The 27,003-nt window shown below is 50.2% G+C and overlaps 1 protein-coding gene across 2 annotated transcripts in view; it reads left to right on the top strand.

The window, feature by feature from the left end:
* Positions 1–14,337: 14,337 nt before the first annotated feature.
* The window catches only part of RPS6KA1 (ribosomal protein S6 kinase A1), a 652,732-nt gene continuing 640,066 nt past the window's right edge, over positions 14,338–27,003 (top strand). Inside the window, exon 1 of one of the 2 annotated variants that reach the window (XM_075335914.1) lies at positions 14,338–14,505. In XM_075335914.1, coding sequence (XP_075192029.1) covers positions 14,443–14,505 — 63 coding nt within the window. In that variant the 5' untranslated portion in view covers positions 14,338–14,442. The remainder of the gene's footprint in view (positions 14,506–27,003) is intronic. The other variant, XM_075335912.1, reaches the window with a different exon arrangement.

The raw sequence follows: 27,003 nt of genomic DNA, 5'->3' as shown, positions 1-27,003 counted from the left end.
GAAACCTCATCACACTGCTGCAGTTAATAGAGCCACAGAGGTGGCGAGGACGTGGCAGCCGGCTGGGACAGGTAAGCGCTCGGTGAGCTGAAGACAATCGCTTGGGTGGTGGGAGCCCGCTGACCCCAGACCCTGACTTGCTTCAGCTGGATGCGTGTTGGAGGGCGCACATCCAGCTGAAATGCATCGCCACTCAGGGAGGATGCCGTGCAATGTGGGAGCCAGGGAGGATGAGTAAAATGTTTATTTTTCTTTTTGCAGCACACAAATGTCAGGAGGGGCCCAGGAACGGGATATATACATACCAGTAGGCCCCCAGGATGAGACATATATACCAAATTGGCCACAAATAAACCGGGAAGGGTGACATATGTACCAGGAAGGGGACATATATACCAAGAGGACGACATATATACCAGAATGTGACCAGGAGGGGGATATATATACCAGAAGGGGTGGGGCACAGGATGGGACATATACCAGGATGGGGACAAATAAACCAGGATGGGGACATATATATACCAGGAGGGTCCCAGGAGGAGGACATATACACCAGGAAAAGGACATATAGACAAGGATGGGGACATATATACCAGGAGGGGGATATACCTTCCAGGAAGGACTTAGGATAGGGATATATATATATATATATTTATATATATATATACATATACATATATATATATACAAAGAAGGAGACATACACACCAGGAGGAGGACATATAGTACATATATGCCAGGAGGTATCCGGAATGGGGGACATATTTATTTATATATAAACTTTGCTTTTATTGCGACACAACATATAATGCTCAATAAAAGTGAATCATGGTCTAAAGGAGCGCTATGGAGGTCACAAATCGTTTAGTAAGTTTTATTTGTTTTATCAAAGCCGCCGCTCCTTTAGACCATGATTCACTTTTATTGATACCTATTTCCCCCTTCGGGGGTCCATGGCAAGAGCTGCTTAAACGGAGGCTTCATCAAAACCAAGACCTTTTGGACACCTATTCCCTCCACTAACCCGCGGCTGGATCAGGCTCACAGGAATCCGTCTCCCTGGAAGGATCTTACGGGTAATCCTCCTGACAGCGGAACATTACACTCCCGTCTATTACCGTGGTTGTGCGAGGGCTGCACAACCACTCCAGGTGAGCAGTTTTAATTACCGGTCTCACCGTTACTCCTGCCCTGAGACTCTTCACATGCGCTCCCTGTTTTCACTTCTTTCAGACAACATATAATGCTGACATAAATAGAGGTTGAAAACCTGCCCTCTATTGACTTACTGCCACATTACCTTTAAGATGAGGCTCTACAGCTAGGTATCATGTGTTTTGGGATTATATTATTTACTTATATACTTATTATGCAATCTATTATCAGTGCTCTGATACTTCATTTGGGATAAGTGTAGGATTATTATGTCCATACCCCTATTTCATCCATTCTTTTTCTCTTGTTAATCATGTTTTAACCTTTGTTTTTGTCAGCCTCATATGTTTTGTATCAATAAAATCCATGTTTATATATAAATAACTAGGTGTGCACATTTTTACTATGCACCTATTTGGCTTACATGTTACAATTCATTTTTTGCATAATTTTTGTTAGCATCCCTCCCTTTATATTTATTACACTGTGGTGCCCACTACTCCTTTCTTAACAAAATGTTGCAAGGAGCAGTGTGTGTGTGTGTGTGTGTGTGTGTGTGTGTGTGTTTGGAGATATTATACAGAGGGGCAGTTTGTGTATGGGGATATTATACAAAGGCGCAGTGTGTGTGGGGGTGGATGCTATACAGAGGGGTGTGTGGAAGGATATTATAAAGATGGCCAGCTTGTGTGGGTGATAGTATACAGAGGGGCAGCGTATGGGATGGATAGCATACAGAGGGGCAATGTGTGGGGGATATTATACTGAGCAGTGTGTGAGAGAAATTATACAGAAGGGCATTGTGTGGGGGATATACAGAGGAGCAGTGTGTGTTTTTCCAAGAGTGGAGGTGACACTGTGGAAGGTTTGAGGGGTAGAGGCGGAGCTGGGGTGGAGCCTGGGCGAAGTCCCAAGGGGGACCAAAAATATTGTCAATATGGGGCCCTGAAATTCCTGGTGGTGGCCCTGAATACTGTTACGTCCGGGTGGTGGAAACACTGGACCGTACACCGGGTTCCCCTGGTGAGGCAGCCAGACCGGTCACCCCGCCAGAGGGCCTTGATGCACGGCAGCCGAAGCACTATTGGTAGCAAGACAGTCCGTATGAGAGCTGGAAAGTAGAGGTCGCTGGGAACACAGAGTTCTAGACGGTAGTCCGGGTGACGAGGCTCAGGGTCCGAGGCCGGGTTGTAGGATCAGGCGGAATCCGGAACCTGCTGAGCGAGAGGACGGGTCACCAAACGGAGCCAGGGACTGTAGACTGGCAGAGCTGAAGAGGTGGTGGAACATCCGCCAAAGTCACCGTCTGGAGTACTGGAGCGGACGTGGTCAGGACCGGCTGGCGTAGCAGGACAGGCTCTGCGAGACAGACAGGGGTTAATACTGGACACAGCAATACGGGGACCTGAACTCCTAGCTTACCAAACACGTAGAACAGGCGACGCCATCCAGGCAGGAAGCTCCTAATATACCTGACCCTGACTGATGCAATATCCTGTTTAGGGAGTGCTGGGCCTTAAAGAGGAGGTCAGTGACTGCGCGCGCGCCCTAATGCGCATGCGCGACGCCCGGGTGCCGGAGGCGAGAGCAGGGAGCGGTGCCGAGGAGGACGTGTGACTGGAGGCAGGAGGCCCGGGGACCGGAGCGGTGAGTGAGGAACGACGTCGGGCCCCGGGGAGCGTGACAGTACCCCCCCAGGCCCCCCTCCCCACAACCGGGACAGAAAGGCACAAATCAGAGGAGTACCCACATTCTCCCGGGGCTCCCAGGACCTATCCTCGGGACCACAACCCGCCCAGTCCACCAGGAAGAATTGGCGACCTCGCACGGTCTTCATGGCCACGATATCCCTAACCGCATAGATATCATCGTCAGCGATGGGAGGAGAAGTACCGAGACCAGTGGAGAAGGGACCAAGGACAACAGGCTTGAGCAAGGAGACATGGAAGGAGTTGGGTATCCGCATCGTGGCCGGGAGCTGCAGCTTGTAGGAGACAGCATTAATCTTGCTGATGACTTTAAACGGCCCGATGTAACGAGGACCCAACTTGTACGAGGGTAACTTCAGTCGGACATATTTGGATGCAAGCCAGACCAGATCACCTGGGGAGAAACACGGGGAATCCAGGCGCCTCTTGTCCGCATGTCTCTTCATCTGCAAGGAAGCACGCTCTAGGGAAGTCTTGACTGAGTTCCATATAGCTGAGAAGTCCCGGACCAGGGCATCTGCAGCGGGGACATCTGAAGCCAAGGATACTGGCAACGGGACAGAAGGCTGAAGTCCGTAAACGACCTGGAAGGGAGAGCTGGAGGTGGACTCGCTGATGTGCTGGTTATGGGAGAATTGAGCCCAAGGAAGGAGCGTGGACCAATCGTCGTGATGGATGTTGACGTAGTGGCGCAGGAAGGAGGTCAGGATCTGATTGACCCGTTCCACTTGGCCATTCGACTGAGGGTGGTAGGCCGAAGAAAAGTCCAAGGTTACTCCCAGATGTTTGCAGAGAGCCCTCCAGAAGCGCGAGGTAAACTGAGCTCCTCTGTCGGACACAATGTGTGCCGGAAAGCCATGGAATCGGAATATGTGTTGTATGAAGGAGACAGCGAGCTCCTGGGCAGAGGGCAGCCCGGCCATGGGAACGAAGTGAGCCATCTTTGAGAAACGGTCCACCACAACCCATATGACTGTGTGTCCGGAGGACAAGGGTAAGTCCGTAATAAAGTCCATTGCAATGTGTTGCCACGGAACGGAAGGAATGGGCAGAGGCAGAAGACGTCCATATGGCAGGTGCTTGGGTGTCTTGTTCCGGGCACAAGATGGACAGGCTGAGACGAAGGTTGCGACGTCTTTACGAAGGGACGGCCACCAATAGTGACGGACAATAGTACTCCAAGTCTTCTTCTGACCAGCATGGCCGGCGATTTTTGAGGCATGACCCCAGTGTAGGACTCTTTGTTTGTCAGTATCTGAGACATAGGTCTTCCCAGGGGGAATCTGAGCCAGAGTGACAGGAGCCAGCGGAATAACTTTACTGGGGCTGATGATGGGCTGGAACGTCTCCTCCTCCTGCTCTACGGGCATGAAGGACCTAGACAAGGTGTCTGCTCGCACGTTCTTATCCGCGGGCCGAAAATGGAGTTGGAAATCAAATCGAGCAAAAAACAAGGACCAGCGGGCTTGTTGCGGGTTCAGTCTTTGGGCTGACCGTAGGTACTCCAGATTCTTGTGGTCCGTGTAGATGACCACAGGGTATACTGCTCCCTCCAGGAGGTAGCGCCATTCCTCCAAGGCCAGCTTGATGGCCAGTAGCTCTCGATCACCGATGGTGTAGTTGCGTTCGGGTGCCGAGAAGCTCTTGGAGAAGAATCCGCAAGTGACCATCTTCCCGGTGGAGGATTTCTGCATTAACACTGCCCCGGCCCCTGAGGAGGAGGCATCCACCTCCAAGGTGAACTGTCGGTTCAATTCAGGGCGATGGAGAACCGGGGAAGAAGCAAATGCCTGTTTTAAAGAGCAGAACGCGGCATCGGCCACCGGTGGCCAGTCCTTAGGATTAGCTCCCTTCTTAGTCAAGGCAGAGAGAGGCGCAGTCAGGGCAGAGAAGTGCAGGATGAATTGACGATAATAGTTTGCAAAGCCGAGGAAGCGTTGGATGGCCTTCAGCCCGGAAGGAGGAGGCCAGTTGAGGATGGAAGACACTTTCTCTGGGTCCATCTGGAGGCCAGTGTCAGAGATTACATAACCCAGGAAGGGAAGAGACGACTTTTCAAAAACGCACTTCTCGTACTTGGCGTACAGGCGGTTCTCTCTAAGCCTTTGGAGTACTAGCTGCACGTTCTCTCTGTGGGTCTGTAGGTCCGGAGAGAAGACCAGGATGTCGTCCAGATACACCACGACACAGACATAGAGGAGGTCTCTGAACACGTCGTTCACCAGTTCTTGAAAGACTGCCGGAGCATTACACAGACCAAAGGGCATGACACAATACTCGTAGTGCCCATCCCGAGTGTTGAATGCGGTCTTCCATTCGTCTCCAGAGCGAATGCGAACCAGGTTATAGGCCCCACGGAGATCCAACTTGGTGAATACACGAGCTCCTCGGAGCCGATCGAATAGTTTGGGGATGAGTGGCAAAGGGTATTTATTTTTCACGGTGATCTGGTTTAATCCCCGGTAGTCAATGCAGGGGCGCAGATCACCTTCCTTCTTCTTGACGAAGAAAAACCCTGCTCCGGCAGGGGACGAAGATCTCCGAATGAACCCCTTAGCCAGGCTCTCAGTAATATAGGCAGACATGGCCCGTGTTTCAGCAGGGGACAAGGGGTATATCCTTCCCCTAGGAGGCGTAGTTCCCGGCAGTAAGTCTATGGCACAATCGTAGGGACGGTGAGGCGGTAGTATCTTTGACTCCTTTTTATCAAACACGTCCGTGAAGGACCAGTAGGCGGAAGGCAGTCCTGGTAGAGATTCTGGAACCGGAGGTCGTCGGATGGGCTGTATGGATTTCAGGCATCTCTCGTGACACGAGGAGCCCCATCGGGTAATTTCACCTGTACTCCAGCTGACCGACGGTTCATGTGCCCGTAACCATGGAAGTCCCAGCAGCATCTGATGAGACATGCGCAGGAGGACGTAGAAGGTGATTTTCTCGGTGTGCAGGGCACCGATCCATAATTCCATAGGCCTGGTGATCAACGAGATGGTGTCAGAGAGAGGTCTCCCATCTGCAGAGGCGATCACCAGCGGTTTTTCTAGTGGGAGAACAGGCACCTGGTACTTATCCACCGTAGCCTGCTGGATGAAGTTGCCTGCTGCTCCTGAATCGAGATACGCCTCTGCCGTGAACCGGTTCTCTTCTGTAGTCACTTGAACAGTCCATGTAACGGAGTCTGAGAGAGTCCTAGCGCCTAGGGTGGCCTCTCCTACCAAGCCTAGGCTTTGGAGTTTCCCGGCTTCTCGGGACAGGAGCGTAGCAGGTGTGTGCCATCTCCGCAGTAGAAGCAGAGACCCTTTGCTAGTCGTTCTGCTCTGCGTTGCTCAGACTGCCTCAGGCGGTCAATCTGCATGGGCTCATGGGCAGAAGCGCCAGATGACGCCGACTGGGGAGCAATGGACTTCAGTGGTGGGGAGGAGTGCCGTATCGGACGCCTCTCGCGGGACACCTCTTTGGATCGTTCCTGAAAGCGAAGATCCACTCGGGTCGCTAGAGCGATCAGGGCATCCAGGGTGGAAGGCACGTCACGACCAGCCAGCTCATCCTTAATACGGCCCGAGAGTCCCTCCCAGAAGGCGGCGGTTAGGGTCTCATTGTTCCACCTTAATTCTGAGGCCAAAGTGCGGAAGCGGATAGCATATTGGCTCACCGTCAAAGTCCCCTGACGTAGCCTGAGGAGCGATGAGGCGGACGTGGAGGCGCGTCCGGGCTCGTCAAAGGTGATACGAAAAGCCTGCAGGAACTCCTGGATGTTGGTGGTTACCGGATCCTCCTTCTCCCACAAGGGGTTCATCCAGGCCAGTGCCTCTCCCTCTAGATGGGACATCACGAACGCGACCTTGGCTTGGTTGGAGGCAAAAAGGTGCGGCAGCAGCTTGAAATGGAGGGAGCACTGATTTATGAATCCCCTGCAGGTCTTGGGATCTCCGGCGTACCGGGGTGGTGAGGCCAAACGAAGTTTGGAAGTATCCGAGGAGGCTGCCACGGGAGCTGCGGACGTGGATTGAGTCGCCAGAGACGTGGCAGTCGCTTGCAGCGTATTCAGGCGGGTGTCCACGGATGTCATGAAGGCCAACATACGGGATTGGGTCTCACGTTGTCGTCCGAGTTCCTGCTGTAATCCAGCCAGCTGGGTTGCTAGTGCATCGGCGGGATCCATGGCCTGTTCTAGCTGTTACGTCCGGGTGGTGGAAACACTGGACCGTACACCGGGTTCCCCTGGTGAGGCAGCCAGACCGGTCACCCCGCCAGAGGGCCTTGATGCACGGCAGCCGAAGCACTATTGGTAGCAAGACAGTCCGTATGAGAGCTGGAAAGTAGATGTCGCTGGGAACACAGAGTTCTAGACGGTAGTCCGGGTGACGAGGCTCAGGGTCCGAGGCTGGGTTGTAGGATCAGGCGGAATCCGGAACCTGCTGAGCGAGAGGACGGGTCACCAAACGGAGCCAGGGACTGTAGACTGGCGGAGCTGAAGAGGTGGTGGAACATCCGCCAAAGTCACCGTCTGGAGTACTGGAGCGGACGTGGTCAGGACCGGCTGGCGTAGCAGGACAGGCTCTGCGAGACAGACAGGGGTTAATACTGGACACAGCAATACGGGGACCTGAACTCCTAGCTTACCAAACACGTAGAACAGGCGACGCCCTCCAGGCAGGAAGCTCCTAATATACCTGACCCTGACTGATGCAATATCCTGTTTAGGAAGTGCTGGGCCTTAAAGAGGAGGTCAGTGACCGCGCGCGCGCCCTAATGCGCATGCGCGACGCCCGGGTGCCGGAGGCGAGAGCAGGGAGCGGTGCCGAGGAGGACGTGTGACTGGAGGCAGGAGGCCCGGGGCCGGAGCGGTGAATGAGGAACGACGTCGGGACCCGGGGAGCGTGACAAATACAGTCCCTTTGTCTACAACACGTCAGTCAATGAAACAGTAAAAAGAAAGCCACCTCACAGGAACAACTTTTTATTCATTCATTAGTAGAATATTCATTCAGCATTCAGTTCATTTGTACCACAAATCCCGTCCATGACACGTCGCTCTATATCAGGGATGGGGAACCTCTTGCCCGCGGGCCGTATGCGGCCCCCGATGACTTTTTATATGGCCCCTTAGCACATTCCCGGGGACTGCAGTACTTGGGCGGCAGCTGCGGTCTTGTCGGCTGCTGGCCCTTTAAATCACCATGTGTGGTGCACATACCATTAGGTCCTCAGCCTGCTGGCCTGTGCCAGTGTGCTGAGGACATACTTTGTGGTGTGGGTAAGCGTGAGATGCGCTGTGCTCCCATCCCACAGAGAAAAGGAAGCATCAGGTTTACTGGCCTAATTTTGTAGATGCCTCCCACTGCTGTGAGCCTCCTGCCTCCCGCTGTGCTGTGGGGCTCCTGCCTCCTGCAGTGCTGTCAGGCTGCTACCTTCTCCTGATTTCTGCGGTGCTTTGAGGCTCCCGCGATGTTGTGTGAGCCTCCTGCCTCCCGCGGTGATGTGAGCCTCCTGCTGCTGTGAGCCCTCCATCCAGTGCTGTGTACCCCACCTAATACTGTGAAGGCCTACCAGTGCTATGTGCTCCCTCCCAGTGCTGTGTGCCTCCCCCGCTGTGCTGTGTGCCACCCCCCAGTGCTGTCTGTGCCCCCTTGGTCCTGTCCGTGTCCCCCAGTCCTGTTCGTATATGCCCTGGATGTGATCAAACAGGTGATGATGGAGGAATATTTTGTATTGGTGTCGGTGGTGGGTAGTCACAAGGAAGCATGGCTACGAGACCCGGTCGTTTAATGTGAAAGTATAAACTGTTAGGTATCTGTGTTTTCTTTTATTGTTTTACAAAGTTTGTTATTTTCCATATAGAGTAATGTTAAGAACCAACAGAGTTTTAATCAACCAGGTTTAAATCAATAGAGAAAGTCACCTGATTAAGAAGAAGTAGATATAGTGTGTGCACCAGGTGTATGGACCCCGTTATTCATATTATGCACCAATGTTTAGTAGTATAAATGGACTATGGTCATGGGACTGGTTGTGACCAACACAGACTTGTGTATTGTAAATAGTTGCATCTCCTGTGCCCACCAGAGTCGTCTATTGCAACACCCGGGACCTTAACCTGGTCACGGACCCACGAATAGGTATGCAGTGGGTCAGTTTGTTTGGGTGGCGGGTTAATGGGATCCGGGACATTGGGATTGGACTGTTGCCGGAAGAGGCTGCAACGGAGCAGGTTGAGCCTCCGCTACTAACGTAACTGGTAGCGTTCCATTGTGGATTTGATGAACTCAAAAGTTACCGTAACATTTAAGTGAAAAGCCTCCCTAATGTGGGATGAAACCTGTAAATAAACAAATGTTCTTCTTTTTGTATTTCTACAGTTTTGAAAAAAAATAAAATAAACCTCTGATGTCCTGTAGCTCGAGGACGAGCTACGTTTAACCAAGCGGGAATGTGATGCACCTAAACTATCGGTCCGTCACAGGGTATTGCACAATATGCCCTCCCGTGCAGTATCCACCTCCTTCTTGGTTTTGGGTCCCTAACCATATGGTGTTGCCTACATCAGCTAATCAAACCCTAGATACACCCTGCGCCACACCCACCAAAACACACCAGTGGACGCCTGGACGGCCTGAGTGGAATAGAGTCGCCCACCTGGGGGGTTGGAGAGGGGAGGTCAGGAGTGTCAAGAGCAGAGAGTTGGGTCTGAGAAGTGAAAGTGAGAGGAGGTCAGGAGCGGGGCTCCTGGGAAGCAATCTAGGTGGCAGACGGTAGTCTGGGTCTAGAGGAGCTGGACTCCCGGTCGCAGGGTATCGTGGCAAGGGGCTGTCGAGGAGGACTGCCGGCGGCCTTGCACCATCACCGGGCTGGGACCAAGGCATGACGGAGTATGTGGACCCTAGGTCGAGGAGGAGCTTCAGGCAACCCGATAATTCACCCGAGGAGAATGTAGTCTTCAAGATCCGTTCCCACCCACTCCAAAATCAGGGCATTAGTGCAACGAGGGGGATAGGACTTTCCAATTCAAAACGGTCCAGAAAATCCCAAGCGTGAGCCCCGAGAGCAAGCTCCCACACTTAGCCATAGTGGGGAGCGGGTCCCGGCAAGTTTCGCACTACCGGGATCACCAAAGAAGTAAACTTAGTGCCAGGAGGGAGGTCACGGATCACCAGGCAGCACCATTGGGGACGGGCCCCAAACTCAGCTCCCCTCAGCGGCAGTGGTGTCCAGAGACTTGTTCGACCATTTGTCGGTGTCAGCTTAATCGACTGAGTTAGTATAACAGTGACCCCCTTGCATCCAACGGCACTCCCCTTCGATCACCGAGCCACAGGGTATCCCCCCTACCCGTGGAGAGTCACAACACCTGGCTTCCCCATTCCATCATCCCAGGGTACTCCCAACTGCACTGGTGGTACTCCTAATGACCACATACCATGGGTGGCGTCACAAACTCTATAACATTCCTTGTAAATAACCCCCTTCATTTGAGTGGCCGCACGACCCCCGGGTCCGGAGACCCTTGAGCCACTGAGAACTCTGATCCGAGCAGCTTGGCTGCTGGCACGGGGGGCGGCACATATATATGCCCCCAATCCCTCCTGTGATGTATATATGCCCCCAACCCCTCCTGTTTTGTATATATGCCCCCAGTCCCTACTGTGATGTAAATGTGATACCCTGGCGCCGCCAGGTGGTCACAGAAGTGCACTACACCCCACACAACACCATCCCACACAAGGTACCATTTGCCACAAAACCCTTGCCACCCCCCTCAGAGTAGGAAGGACACACCAGTGAGCAGGACCAGGCAGATTGGGAGCACCAACCTAGGATTCTTGAGGATCCAGGGGCGGGAGCACAGTAGTCTAAGTTTGGAGTTCAAGTGTAGAGTTTGAAGTTGGAGGTCAAGGCTGAACCTAGGGGACAGGTAGTGGCCCTGGTCTACTGGCTAGGTGGTAAGCAGTGGACCGTGTCCAAAGGCGACTGGAGTACGGTCGCGGGAAATCCAAAGTGGACCGGGGCAGAGTTGGAGCCCGTGGACCGGGGTAGGGTTGGAGCCCGCCGGTACCGACAGCGGAGATCTGGTCCGGAAACCGTGCACAGGCGGGGTACCTGAACCCTAGTTAGAGGACGGTTGCAAGCCCCTTCTCTAATTCACCAGACCGGGACCAAGGTTCCAGACATTGCTCCAGAAGTGTTAGCCCAGATAGAACGAAACGGCAGCCCACCGCGGGGGATAGGTTATCCGGAAACACCCACTGAGATCCCAAGGGGCAGTTTTCGCGGGCACGACTCCAAACCACAACAGCACCGGGAGTGGACTTCCCCATTCCATACAGAGTTGTCCAGCATTGAGAAAGTTACAGAGTGCCGGAGGAAGGGACATTGGTACCCCAGCCGGGTGTGGGACCCGAGTACACCTGGACGCGGCAGCCGGCCACTGACACCTTGGTTTGCAAACAGATTTGTGTGCAATTATTCAACAGTGAGTACACCAACATCCTCCGGTCCTGCCCGGCGTGCCACCTCCGGCCTAAATCACTCCCCGTGTCCTGGACACTGAGCCCCGGGGCATCCACCCCTACCCACGGAGGGGTTAACATCCAGCTGCCATCCCATTGTGTCCCCGGGTGCTCCCCAACAGCAGCGGTGGTACTCCATCTTACCACACACCGTGGGTGGCATCACGAAGTATCTACAGCAATCCCCGTATATATATGTCCCCTTTTTATTTGAGTGTCCGCGCGACCCCCGGGTCCGGAAACCCCTCGAGCCACTGCGAAAACGGATCTGAGCAGCATGGCTGCTGCTGACGTGAGGGCGGCACACCACAAAACCTGGCATCACGAACAGGATTGTAATCCATCCACCTACTTGGTGGAAGTGTGCCTTGTTTTGGACTGTAAACGGTGCTCCGTTTGAAAAATTTTTGACAGCCGCCATTTTGCCGCCATTTTTGGGCGCGAAAAACAAACAACAAGCCCGGCATCTTCTTCCCCGGAAAAGGGCACAAAGTTGAAGCCCCGCCCCCTGGGAACGCGGGCGGAAGTTGTTGACTCCCCAGACAGGAAGCGCAAAGGACAGTGGGTCCCGCGAGACGGCTGTCGAAAAACCAAGGGGGAAGAGCGGCATGTAATCCGGAAAAATGTCTGCGCCGGAAGAACCGGAGCCCAGCCGTCCTGTGCCAGGGACTGCTATGTGGCTGGAGCGAGAACTAGCCCGGTTCTGTGTCCGGGTGCAAGTACAGTCCCCGCAGCAGATGGTGGACTGGAAAGCAGAAGTACGGAGAATAGTGGCGGTAGTATGCGCCTATGAGAATCAGGCCGTGCACGCAGAGCAGCCATGGGAGATGGGAACGCAGACCCCCTTTATTACACCGACCTGTCCGGAGCTAGAGCCCGTCGATAGTCTGGTTGTGGAGCACCAGCCAACCCGGCTCCCTGAAGCTGCAGCACCGCCGACCACACCACCTCCATTCCCGTTGGTGGACTCGGTTCCTAGAGCATGCTGCAGTTGTTCCTGGAGTGCTGGCCCTGGAGGGCTGAGTGAGCCTCAGGACCCCATGCAGCAGTGGTAGTTGAAGAGAGACCGGAGCCCGCAACAAGTTCAAAGTTACAAGTTAAAAGACTGCTATCCTTGTTGAACGTCCTCAAGTTCCGAAGGAGGCCATCTGGATCCACAGGTGGAGGGTAGAAGAACAGTTACAAAGTTAACCAGTTGTGAGTCTCATCCTTGTTGAACATCTTCACCCCTGTCTGTTGAACGTGAAAAGGCCATCCGGGGTCGGAGCCCTTGCTGGAGGATGGGACCGGACACGGAGGAGCAACTGTACCCGCACCGCAGGCAACGAGAGGACGAGGTCTCTGGACAGTGCAGCACCGTGAGTGAAGGTTGCACTGGGGACTCGTGTTGTTCGGCGGTGGTCTTGTGGGAAAAGCTGCAGTAGGAGGCTGCCCGGCAGCGGTATTAGAACGGTTTGAACTACTTTCTTGTTACTTCTCTTCACCTGCACGGCCTCTGGAAGGCAATAGCGCGATCAGCTGAGCGGTCACTGAGGTTACTCGCGGCCAACGCTGAATACAGCTGATCGCGCTATTGCCTTCATTAGCTGCGTGGAGGTGACAGGAGCGGCGGTGTCTGCTGCAGCTCCGGTTACCTCCACGCAGCAGAGCTGGAAGTGACGCTGGACCATCCTGGAGTACGCCGGACATGGAGGGCTTTTTCGGGCTTATTAAAGTGGTGAACCAGGGTATATGTTTGTGGGTTTTTTTTCTAATAAAGGATTTTTTCGGGTGTGTGTGTTTATTTACTGTAATTTACAGATTAATCATGGAAGGAATCTCGGGGAGACGCCTGACATGATTAATCTAGGACTTATTGGCAGCTATGGGCTGCCAATAACTCATTACCCCGATTTGCCAACGCACCAGGGCAAATCGGGAAGAGCCGGGTACAGTCCCAGAACTGTCGCATCTAATGTATGCGGCAATTCTGGGCGGCTGCTGACTGATATTGTTAGGCTGGGGGGCTCCCCATAACGTGGGGCTCCCCATCCTGAGAATACCAGCCTTCAGCCGTATGGCTTTATCTGGCTGGTATTAAAATGGGGGGGAACGCACGCCGGTTTAATTATTTATTTATTTATTTTACTGCACAGTATAGACACGCCCACTGGCTGCTGTGATTGGGTGCAGTGAGACAGCTGTCACTCAGTGTGGGGGGCGTGTCTGACTGCAACCAATCATAGACGCCGGTGGGTGGGGAAAGCAGGGAATACGAGATTGTTTAATGGGCGGCCGGCTTTTTCAAAGTAATTGTTGCCGCGCATTCTCTGCACAGCTGTTCCTCGCCGCGCCGGGGATCGGGGAGCGGTAAGTATGAGAGAGGGCTGCTAACTTCAGTCACTCGGGGGATTAGCGGTCACTGGTGAATCCTTCACTGGTGACCGCTAATCAGTACGCGGCACACAGACAGAGCCGCGGCATGACAAAGAAGTCTGGTGAAGTTCACCCGAGTTCATTCTCATCGCGCAATTCTGTCTGCTGTCAGCCGACATGTATCAACGACATTGTGCAACACACAAATGGACATTCCACACGGACATTCCACGTACACATACACGGGCATTTTACACACAAACACGGACATTTTACACGTACACACGGCTCGCATACGCCATCACACGGATGCCATACGTACCGGAGAAACGCCCCAAAAAAACAGAACACGGACCCGAAAAACGGACCGTGTCACACGTACTTTTTTTTGCGGAAGTGTGTTTTAGGCCTTAGGCCTTACATAATCATTACTTTTATTGTAGCATACTGTTACCACTTCCAGACACAAGATGTCGCTCTCTTTCTCGCTAATCTCTAGTGTTGATAAGGAGACAGATACCTGAGGGGCTCAGAATGGGGGCGTGGTACTTGAAGCCTCACCTATTATCAGCGACTAATGGTGAGAGCAGCTTTTGATTGAGAGTGACCAATAGTGGACTAGCAGGGCGGTACGTTCAGTGCTGTCGGCGAACAAGGGGTCACTGTGTGGCTGGTTTGCTGTGAGGAGGGAGTCAGATAGTACTGGCCCGTGCAACATGCCACTTGCTCAACTGGTAGATTTATGGCCCGACGTGGAGCTGGTGGCAGAGGAAACTGAGGTGAGAGAATGGACCCTGTTTCACCGTGCGTGTCAATGCATGCTGCCCGTCACTCCCCGTGTACGCTCTCGCTGCTGCTGTCAATGATTATTACTTGCCGCGTGTGACCGTGGACACTAGTGTTTGTGTGATGGGTAGCTGGCTTTGGATACAGTGAGTAGTACCAGCTTATGAAGTACACGAGCGTGCAATGTGTGTGACATGCTGGCTGCCATCTAGTGTACGGTCTGCAGTGCTGTGCTGCAACAGGTACTGGATTGGCCTCAGGATACAGTTGTCACATTGTACAGTACGTTGTGTAATATGGCAGTGCTTGTGTGTTGTCAGGATACAATATGTTGTGTGCTGTCAGCCATCAGGATACAATGTTGTGTAATATGGTAGTGCTTGTGTGCTGTCAGCCATGAGGATACATTATGTTGTGTAATATGGCAGTGCTTGTGTGCTGTCAGCCATCAGGATACAATATGTTGTGTAATATGGTAGTGCTTGTGTGCTGTCAGCCATCAGGATACAATATGTTGTGTAATATGGTAGTGCTTGTGTGCTGTCAGCCATCAGGATACGATATGTTGTGTAATATGGTAGTGCTTGTGTGCTGTCAGCCATCAGGATACAATATGTTGTGTAATATGGTAGTGCTTGTGTGCTGTCAGCCATCAGGATACAATGTTGTGTAATATGGCAGTGCTTGTGTGCTGTCAGCCATCAGGATACAATATGTTGTGTAATATGGCAGTGCTTGTGTGCTGTCAGCCATCAGGATACAATATGTTGTGTAATATGGTAGTGCTTGTGTGCTGTCAGCCATCAGGATACAATATGTTGTGTAATATGGTAGTGCTTGTGTGCTGTCAGCCATCAGGATACAATATGTTGTGTAATATGGTAGTGCTTGTGTGCTGTCAGCCATCAGGATACAATGTTGTGTAATATGGTAGTGCTTGTGTGCTGTCAGCCATGAGGATACATTATGTTGTGTAATATGGCAGTGCTTGTGTGCTGTCAGCCATCAGGATACAATATGTTGTGTAATATGGTAGTGCTTGTGTGCTGTCAGCCATCAGGATACAATGTTGTGTAATATGGTAGTGCTTGTGTGCTGTCAGCCATCAGGATACAATATGTTGTGTAATATGGTAGTGCTTGTGTGCTGTCAGCCATCAGGATACAATATGTTGTGTAATATGGTAGTGCTTGTGTGCTGTCAGCCATCAGGATACAATATGTTGTGTAATATGGTAGTGCTTGTGTGCTGTCAGCCATCAGGATACAATATGTTGTGTAATATGGTAGTGCTTGTGTGCTGTCAGCCATCAGGATACAATATGTTGTGTAATATGGTAGTGCTTGTGTGCTGTCAGCCATCAGGATACAATATGTTGTGTAATATGGTAGTGCTTGTGTGCTGTCAGCCATCAGGATACAATGTTGTGTAATATGGCAGTGCTTGTGTGCTGTCAGCCATCAGGATACAATATGTTGTGTAATATGGCAGTGCTTGTGTGTTGTCAGGATACAATATGTTGTGTGCTGTCAGCCATCAGGATACAATATGTTGTGTAATATGGCAGTGCTTGTGTGCTGTCAGCCATCATGGCAGTGCTTGTGTGTTGTCAGGATACAATATGTTGTGTGCTGTCAGCCATCAGGATACAATATGTTGTGTAATATGGCCATGCTTGTGTGCTGTCAGGATACAACATGCTGTGTGTTATGGCAGTGCTTGTGTGCCATTGTGACGCCCCTGGACTAGTCAGGTCGTCACAGGGTACTGCACGCTCTTTATCTTTAGTGCAGGACTCAACCCCTCTTGGTTCTGGGTTCCCAATCTGCAGCACTGCCTCCATCAGCATCCAAAATCCCAATCACACTTTGCACCACACCCTGTCAGGCACACCAGTGGGCTGCTAGGCTGGAATAGGGCCGCCCACCTAGGGGTCAGGCAGGGAGATGGGAGGTAACAAGTGAGTTGAGTGGTAGCCCTCGAGCAGTGAGGAGCTTGGGGAAGCTGGGAGTTGGAGCTCCCAGGGGAGAAGTAGATTTGGTTGCAGACGATGGTCTGGACCCGGAGGAGTCGGAGACCCGGTCGTGGAATGTTGGGACTGGGTGCATGGCTTAAGGGGGCTTTACACGGTAGCGATATCTGTACCGATATCGCTAGCGTGCGTACCCGCCCCCATCGTTTGTGCGACACGGGCATATCGCTGCCCGTCACGTACAAAATCTCACTCCCCCCGTCACACGTACTTGCCTGCCCTGCGACCTCGCTCTGGCCAGCGTTCCGCCTCCTTTCTAAGGGGGCTGGACGTTCGGCGTCCCAGCAACGTCACACGGCAGGCGTTTAATAGAAGTGGAGGGGCGGAGATGAGCGGAACGTAACATTCCGCCCACCTCCTTCCTTCCACATAGCCGGTGGAGGCAGGTAAGGAGATGTTCGTCGCTCCTGCGGTGTCACACACAGCGATGTGGGCTGCTGCAGGAACGAGGAACAACATCGCTAATGAGAGGTAAACGATTTTTTTGTTTTAGGACGACCTCTCCGCGGCAAACTATTTTGGCCACTTTTGCGATCGTTTTAGGTTGCGCATAAGTGTCACACGCTGCGATATCGTTAATGGCGCCAGATGTGCGTCACTAACTACGTGACCCCCAACGATAAAACATTAACGATATCGTAGCAAGGTAAAGCCCGCTTTAGTCTAGGAGGACAGTCAGCAGCAGTACAATAGCCGGTCTGGGACCGAAAGCACGTCTGGTTACTGGACTCTAGGTCGGGGAGAGGCTTCAATCAACCCAGCAATTAACCTGCGGAGGATAGGGTCTTAATGGACTGTTCCCATGAAGCTCAGAGATCGGGGGCACTAGCACAATGAGGGGGATAGGGCTTTCCAAGCAAAGCAGCCCACTGATATCCCAAGAGTGAGCTGCTGAGAGCACAGCTCCTTCACACCAAAAAGTGGGGAGCGGGGCCTGGACAGCCTCAAGCTTACGGGCCACTTGGACTACTAAAATCTGTGCACGGAGACAGGCTCCGGACCATCAGGCAGTACTGCAGGGGACGGAACCCGGACGAGCTCCCCCAAGAGGGCAGTGGCACCCAGAGACTTGGTTTACTACATTGTTAGCGTCTGCTTTCCTCCTGAGCACCCCTTGTCCCAGCAAGTCTGCCCTCCCCCTGCAATCCATCCCACCATCCAGAGTCCCGGAGCCTTCCCTACCCGTGGAGGGTAACGTCATCTAGCTTCCCCCATTCCATCACCCCAGGTATTCCCAACGGCAGCGGCGGTACTCCCTATTACCACACACTAAGGGTGGCGTCACGATCTATCTAATACTCCCCTGTAAATAGACCCCCCCCTCCCCCATCATGCTTTAGAGTGTCCCCGCGCCCCCGGGTCCGGAGACCCTCGAGCTACGAGCGGGTCGACCGCTGTTTGGGCGGTACACAATCAGCTGCCAGGGTACAATATGTTGTGTAATATAGCAGTGCTTGTGTGCTGTCAGCCGTCAGGATCCTTGTGGTCCCAGCAATAGGCTGCTGGCTATGTATAGATTGTCATGGCAATAAACACAACAGTTTATGAAGTGAGGCAGTGATCCAGTCTACACAATGACAAGTTTTGTGTACCGTGCACCACATAATTTCCTACACCCAGGGTCAGACAAGGGTGCAGGGGCCCACCAGGGGAATTGACTCCAGAGGCACTCCCTACAGCTACATACAAATACCTATTAGCCAATATCCCCGTTATAGTGGAGCGTTGACTGTAGAACACAGGCGGCTCCTCCTCATCTGATGTACAATTACAGTAGTTTGCAGTAGAGGGTCTTTGGTTACAAGTTATCACCGATCCACAGGTTCGGTAGGTGATAACTTATTGATCGGTGGAACCAGACCAGCGGAAACCGCACCGATCGAAAGAGTGGGCAACTTTTATCCCTGACAGGACACTTGTATCCCCATTATACAATGTAGCAGCAGGTGGGGTGTTTGACCGCAGCTCCAGTCATCCTCTTTGGGGCAGTCAGAAAAGCCAAAAACAGAACACGGCAGCCACTGAGGGAATGAATGGATCAGGGGTCGAGTTGGACACGACCTCCAGTGTAATGGGGATAAATGTTGCACATTTTGCCGATCAATGCAGGTCCCAGTAATCAGACCCCACTGATAAATAATTTATCACTAATGCTTAGGCCACGTTCACACGTTCAGTACTTGGTCAGTATGTTACCTCAGTATTTGTAGCCAAAACCAGGAATGGGTGAAAAATAGAGAAGTGGTGCCTGTTTCTGTTATACTTTTTCTCTGATTTTACCGCTGCTGGTTTTGGCTTCAAATACTGAGGTAAAAAACTCACCAAATACTCAATGTGGTCTAATTACCGAATTTAAAAATAGTTGGGTACATATAGAAAAACATTATAATCGAAACATTCCCAAATCAGATATCATTTTGGCCCAACTTTTAAACACACAAAAAACATTAACTAAATTTCAAACAAGTAAAGAGAACTATGGGCATGGAAATCCCTATTAAAAACATTGATGAAAGATAATGTACCTTTGGAGGATATTAAATGTTGCCCAATTGAAACAATACAAATTCTGACTCCCAAAATGAACATAATAAAATGGAAACAATACAACATAAACAATTTTCTCGAACTAATAGAAAATAACAAAATCTTGCCCTTCAAAAACATACAAACTAAATTCAACATCCCAAATAAAGAGAAAAAAATTAGGTACCGTATAGAAAATTTTCTTACAAACAAAAAACCTAGATTTCAGCTTCCTAAACCCCCTAATAAATTTATTGAATAATCCATTAAACCAAATTATTTGGAAAACCAGTAATATATATTCCTTGCTAAATGAAGATTATGAATTTGAGAAAAAGCTAAACCTAAATAATTGGGAGAAAGATTTGCACAAGGAATTTCCTATAAGTACATGGAAACAAGCTCTGGAAACAACTTATGCAACTGCAACCTGTGCTTCTCTTCAGGAGACATATTATAAAGTGTATTCCAGATGGTACTATACCCCTCTGAAGTTGTGCACGTTTTCTGCTGAAAACTCACCACTATGTTGGAGAGGTTGCGGGAAAAATGGATCCTTTATCCACATTTTCTGGGGATGTCCTTTACTTAAACCCTTATGGAAGAAAGTCAGAGACCTCTTAAAGCAATTGACTACAAAAGATATAAATCTTACTCCAGAATTGGTTATTCTTTCCATAGGGTTAGAAGAATATGAGAAAAAGTATAGATACATTGTCTGTCACATTTTCTTAGTTATTAAGAATTTATTAGCAGCCAACTGGAGAGAAGAAAGAATCCCATCTATTTCAGAAGTTACGGACAGGGTTTCAGCTCATAATTTATATGAGTATAATATTGCGTTAAAAGAAAAAAAACTATCAAAGATCTAAAATAAGATGGTCTCTTTGGTCCCAGAAATACATGCCAAACCTTGTTTTGAATTAGTTCCTTGACATTATCTAAATAATATAAATGTAATATGTTATCCCCGAATGTGTTTATATACTGTGCTAAATGAATGAGTTTATAATCTTGCTTGACTTTGAAACTTAACAAATTGCCTCAACGTCTTCCCTTTCTCCTCCCCCTTTATATTCCCTTAGGCTGTGTGCACACGTTGCGTTTTTTACCGCGGAAACGCTGCGTTTAGGACCGCAGCGTTTCAGTGGCAAATTGCATGCGTTCAGCTTTCCCAGCAAAGTGTATGAGAAAGCCGAAAAATCAGTGCACACGCTGCGTTTCTAAACGCAGCGTTTTGGATGCCAAAAATCGGTGCGGAAAGAAAAGCAGCATGTCACTTCTTTTGTGCGGTGTGGCTGCGTTCTCTCCCCCATTGAATCAATGATGTGGGGGTCAACGCAGCTACACCGCAGTGAGCTGCTTTTTTGTTGCGGTCCGCATGCTTTGTCGGCATGCCAGAACGCAGGCATTTACCTGGAAGTGAGGTCAAGAGGTTTCCTGTTGACCTCACTTCCTGGCAAAGTCCTGGGAAGCCCCCGGTGTCACCGAAGTGCCCGCCCCGACCCTCGACCCCCCCCCCCCCCCCGACCCCCCCCCTCCCGAAAATCCAACATGGCCGCGCGCACAGTAGCGCACCGGCCGCCCTGCTCCTATGATTTCTGTCGCATGTGCCTTGAGACATGCGACAGAAAAATGCCCCCCAGGCCCTGCCAGGTCACCCCCTATTCCCCCGGTATTCCCCCTTACCTGTCCAGTCGCAGCGCTGATCCCCCCCGCGGCCCCCTCCTTCTTCACAGCAGACGCCGTCCGGTCACATGTGCAGAGCAGCTGACAGCCAGCACTGTGTTCAGAGAGCTGTGCTGGCTGCTCGGCACTCTGCAGCTGTGACCCGGGGAGAGTGGGTGCAGATTTTTGGCACCCACTCTCCTCAAATGGAGGGTCTGCCCTCCTAGAAAATGGGGGATACGTTCCCTGAACGTGCCCCCATATTCTAGAAGGTCCAGAGGCGACGTGGGACGTCCAAATGGATTTCTGCGGACCCATTTTTTTCAAATTTTTTTTTTATTAAATTGGAGAACAAGGGAATGATTTGGGGAGTGTTTTTTCTAATAAAAAAATTTTTGTCTTTTTTTTTTTTTTTTGCTTTTGTTTACTGTCAATTAGTTATGTCTGGTATCTGATAGACGCCGTGACATCACTAATTGCTGGGCTTGATGCCAGGTGACATTACACATCTGATATCAACCCCATTTATTACCCCGTTTGCCAACGCACCAGGGCGCGGGATGAGTTGGGGCGAAGCGCCAGGAGTGGCGCATCTAATGGATGCGCCACTTCTGGGGTGGCTGCGGCCTGCTATTTTTAGGCTGGGAAGAGTCCAATAACCATGGCACTTCCCACCCTGAGAATACCAGACCCCAGCTGTCAGCTTCACCTTGGCTGGTGATCTAATTTGGGGGGACCCCACGTTATTTTTTTTTTTAACTCTTTATTTATAAATTAAAAAAAAAAGCCTGGGGAGCCCTCCAAATTGATCACCAGCCAAGATGAAGCTGCCAGCTGTGGTTTGCAGGCTACAGCTGTCTGCTTTACCCTGACTGGCTATCAAAAATAGGGGGGACCCCACGCCATTTTTTTTTTTTTTTTTTTTTTTTTTGGATAAATACTAAGCTAGGCACCCTTTAGTGCCACATGAAAGGTACTAAAGGTGCCAGCTTAGAATATGCAGGCGGGGGTGGGACGTTATATATATTTGACATCCCTTCATCCATTGACGCTTTTTAGGCTGTGTGCCCACAATCAGGGTTTGCAGCGTTATGGGCGCTGAGTGTTTTCCCTGCGTCCATAACGCTGCGTTGTGCAGTAGAAGCACAATGGAAGGATTTTTGGAGATCCCATGCCCACTGTGCTTCTTTTCTCCGCAGCATAAACTGACCGGTGGCGTGGCTTCCCGAGCCTCAGCATGTCAATTTATGCTGCGGAGACGAGAGTGTTCTCTGCAGGTAGCATAGAGCTCCACAGCAGCCTGAACCCAAATCGTGGGCATGGGCAGCTGCAGGAAGGCTGACACTGTGTACTAGACGCCGTGTCGCTAGATCATGGCCACATAGCCTTAGGCCTGTTTCACACGTCAGTAATTCTGGGACGTTTATGCTTTTTTTTTTTTTTAAACGTACCAGGATCACTGACATACGCAGACCCATTATAATGAATGGGTCTGCTCACACGTCAGTGATTTTTCACTGCACGTGTCTCCGTGCGGCGTACCCGCGTGTGCGTGATTGCCGCACGGAGACATGTCCATTTTTTTTTTTTCTGGCATCACTGATGTTCCATGGACCACGCAGTGGTGTGGTCCGTGAAACACGTGCCAGAAAAAAACGTGCTTTTAAAATAAAAATCATTTTAACTCACCCGGCGTCCAGCGATGTCTTCTGGAGCCCGTGCAGCTTGCTGCTTCTGAGCCGACTCATTGTCGCGCATATTCATGATGCGCGACACAGCCGACCCAGGAAGCAGCTGCTGCGGGGGTCAGCACCAGCCGAATACTGCACCGCGGGAGCGATCAGCACCATGGAGAGCGGGAGCGGGCGCAGGTGAGATGATTACTGAGTGCAATCACGGGCCACGGAGAACGGAGCCCGAATTGCACTTGGACAACCCACGTGTGCCGTGATTCACGGCACACAGAGGGACATGTGCGTGTTTTACACGCCAGTGAAAAACGTCAGTGTTTTTCACTGACGTGTGAAACTGGCCTAAAAGTGAGAATATTGTTGCTACAGCAACATTTTGGGGGAAGATTGTGGACTGTGGATTCAAAATGCTTAATATACTCCTGAATAAAATCCTTGAGGGGTGCAGATTCCAAAATGGGGTCACTTGTGGGGGTTTTCTGACGTATAGGTACCCAAGGGGCCCTGCTAATGTGACATGGTGCGCGAAGTTTATTTCAACTTTTCCAAAATTCAAATGGTGCTCCTTCCATTCCAAGCCCTCCCATTTATCCAAACAGAATGTGGAAAAGGAAATGACATCACAGGGTTTTTTTTCCAAAGGTCTGTGTTCAACCAACTTTATTAACACTGACAAGTCTTAAAAAACGCACCTAAAAAAACTGCATGAAAAACGCATGCATTTTCGATGCGTTTTTCTCAAAAAAGCATTGTTTACAATTCTCCCCTCTGCCAGAGGGTGCGTTTTTTCCGCGCTGAAAAAAAAGCAACGTGTGCACATAGCCTTACTCCTTCCATTGCCACTTCCCCTCCAATACCCCTTCCCATCCACTTTTAGCCTACCCTTTCTTCCCTTCCTCTTCCCTTTCTTTGTTATTTCAACAATATTTTTAAGAATGCATTTTAAATACCTCAATTACCCCCTCCCCTGTTATTGTAAACCCCTTAAAATTTAATAAAGTATACAAATACTCAATGTGGCGTTAGTAAAGGTGATTACTTGTTTTCAGCAGAGAACCTCTGTAAGTGCATGTTTGCTGTAGTGTAATAATCACAGGACAGGGAGGGGTTAAATGTCCAAGTATTAAATCTCTATCGGAAATAAAGAATCCTCCCCATATTGATATCAGAGAGAAAAAGTGACCTCCATACAGAACACAATCCACTATACACTGTATGCAGAATTACTAGGCAAATAAGTATTTTGATTACATGATACTTTTTATACATGTTGTCCTACTCCAAGCTGTATAGGCTTGAGAGCCAACTACCAATTAAAGGGAACCTGTCAGCAGAAATTTCCCCTAAAACCTAACAGATTCCCCCTCTGCAGCTCCTGGGCTGCATTCTAGAAAGGTCCCTGTTATTATTGTGCCCCCTTTCTGACCAAAATAAGTTTATAAAGTGGTACCTTTTTGGCTTTGGATTCTATAAATGTGACACGGGGGCGGGCTGCCTGATGGCCGTTATTCTGCCCCCTGGTCCTGTATGCCGCCCCCATCGCTGATTTCCGTCCTTCGTTCTGCGCAAGCGCGGTGCTGCTGACCCCACGTCACCTCCTTCCCATCTATTTCCTGCCTCAGGGCAAGATGGGAAGGAGGTGACGTGGGGTCAGCAGCACCGCGCTTGCGCAGAAAGAAGGACGCCGAGGGGGAAAGCGCGGTCCCGCGATTATGGGCGGTTGCTTGGTAATAAACATCACAGCACCGCCCATAATCTAAACCCTGCGCGCACGTCACCAGCGGTGACACTGGGCACAGTGCTCATCCATGAGAGATGGGCACTGGGCATGCGCGGGGATGGCTGGAGCAGTGGGCGGCGTCCACAAGTATGGAAATCAGCGATGGGGGCGGCATACAGGACCAGGGGGCAGAATAACGGCCATCAGGCAGCCCGCCCCCGTGTCACATTTATAGAATCCGAAGCCAAAAAGGTACCACTTTATAAACTCTTTTTTTTTTTTGGTCAGAAAGGGGGCACAATAATAACAGGGACCTTTCTAGAATGCAGCCCAGGAGCTGCAGAGGGGCAATCTGTTAGGTTTTAGGGGAAATTTCTGCTGACAGGTTCCCTTTAAGTAAATCAGGTGATGTGCATCTCTGTAATGAGGAGGGGTGTGGTGTAATGACATCAACACCCTATATAAAATGTGCTTAATTATTAGGTAACTTCCTTTCCTTTGGCAAAATGGGTCAGAAGAGAGATTTGACTGGCTCTGAAAAGTCCAAAATTGTGAGATGTCTTGCAGAGGGATGCAGCAGTCTTGAAATTGCCAAACATTTGAAGCGTGATCACCGAACAATCAAGCGTTTCATGGCAAATAGCCAATAGGGTCGCAAGAAGTGTGTTGGGGTAAAAATGCGCAAAATAACTGCCCATGAATTGAGGAAAAACAAGCGTGAAGCTGCCAAGATGCCATTTGCCACCAGTTTGACCATATTTCAGAGCTGCAGCGTTACTGGAGTATCAAAAAGCACAAGGTGTGCCATACTCAGGGACATGGCCAAGGTAAGGAAGGCTGAAAAACGACCACTTTTGAACAAGAAACATAAAATAAAACTTCAAGACTGGGCCAAGAAATATATTAAGACCTGATTTTTCAAAGGTTTTATGAACTGATGAAATGAGTGACTCTTGATGGGCCAGATTGATGGACCAGAGGCTGAATCAGTAAAGGGCAGAGAGCTCCATTCCGACTCAGACGCCAGCAAGGGGGTGGGATACTGGTATGGGCTGGTATCATCAAAGATGAACTTGTGGGACCTTTTCGGGTTGAGGATGGAGTGAAGCTCAACTCCCAGACCTACTGCCAGTTACTGGAAGACAACTTCTTCAAGCAGTGGTACAGGAAGAAGTCGGTATCGTTCGAGAAAACCATGATTTTCATGCAGGACAATGCTCTATTACATGCATCCAACTACTCCACAGCGTGGCTGGCTAGTGAAGGTCTAAAAGGTAAAAAAATGACATGGCCCCCTTGTTCACCTGATCTGAACCCCATAGAGAACCTGTGGTCCCTCATAAAACGTGAGATCTACGGGGGGGGGGGGGACAGTACACCTCTTGAACAGTGTCTGGGAGGCTGTGGTGGCTGCTGCATGCAATGTTGATCATAAACAGATCAAGCAACTGACAGAATCTATGGATGGTAGGCTGTTGAGTGTCATCATAAAGAAAGGTGGCTATATTGGTCACTATTTTTGGGGGGTTTTTGTTTTTGCATGTCAGAAATGTTTATTTCTACGTTTTATGCAGTTATATTGGTTTACCTGGTGAAAATAAGCAAGTGAGATGGGGATATATTTTGGTTTTTATTAAGTTGCCTAATAAGTCTGCACAGTAAGGCTATGTGCGCACGTTGCGTAATTACATGCAGTTACGCTGCGCTTTGTAGCGCAGCGTAACTGCATGCGTCCTGCGTCCCCTGCATAATCTATGGAGATTGTGCAGGGGCCGTGCGCACGTGGCGTCTTAGAGCGCAGCACTTCGGCTGCTGCCCGAAGCGCGCGTTCTAAGAAGTGACATGTCACTAATAGTTACCTGCACAAAAAGATATCCTCCTAAGATAGCTAAATCTAAAAAAACAATACTCCAACTTCCAAAGATATTAAGCTTTGATATTTGAGTCTTTTGGGTTGATTGAGAACAGTTGTTGATCAATAATAAAAAAAATCCTCTGAAATACAACTTGCCTAATAATTATGCACACGGTGTACAAGACCAATAATACCACATACAAGGGAGAAATACTGTCACACCGTGACCAAACATATTACCACCACATAATGATTGAATACAGCCTCAAGAGAAATACCGCCAATCGTGACTAGATAACATATTACCAACATAGTGATCAAACACAGCCACATACAAGAGAGTAAGGGCTCATGCGCACGTAACTGCTGAATATTCTGCAGCTATTTGACAGCACATGTGCGCCTCAAATCGCTGCAGAAACACTGCACAATGGATGCAGTTTTTCTGTACAAAAAAAACCAATTTCATGCGCTTTGGCTGCTTCCCCCACCATAGTCAGAGTGGGAGCTGCATCCAAAGCGCACAAATTAATTCACATGCTCATTTTATGAACGCACGGATTTGGGTCAAAGTTTTAGCACCCAAATCGCTGCGTTCATAAAAGCAACGTGCGCACGTATCATTGTGCAGGGGACGCAGGTCACATGCATTTACGCTGCAGTGCAATACGCAGCGTAAAAATGCATGCAATTACGCAACGTGCGCACGAGCCCTAATACTGCCACACCATAATTAGGCCACATAGTAACCAAATATTACCACATACAAGGGAGAAATACCACAACACTATGACCAGACTACATAATGACCAAATAATATATACAAGGGACAAATACCACCAAACCATGACAAGACCACATATTACTACTACACAGTGACGAGTACTACAATAAATGATCATGATTAACAACCACAATACTAATAACACTAATATTACCTCAATGCAATTAAACACAGGAGCTCTGTATGTAGTGTCAGGGTACAGGTAATACAGTGAT

Source organism: Anomaloglossus baeobatrachus, chromosome 2 (genome assembly GCF_048569485.1).
Source record: "Anomaloglossus baeobatrachus isolate aAnoBae1 chromosome 2, aAnoBae1.hap1, whole genome shotgun sequence".
NCBI classification, from domain to species: domain Eukaryota; kingdom Metazoa; phylum Chordata; class Amphibia; order Anura; family Aromobatidae; genus Anomaloglossus; species Anomaloglossus baeobatrachus.
Note: the sequence above shows the minus strand (reverse complement) of the source record. Positions and strands in the feature narration are given on the sequence as shown.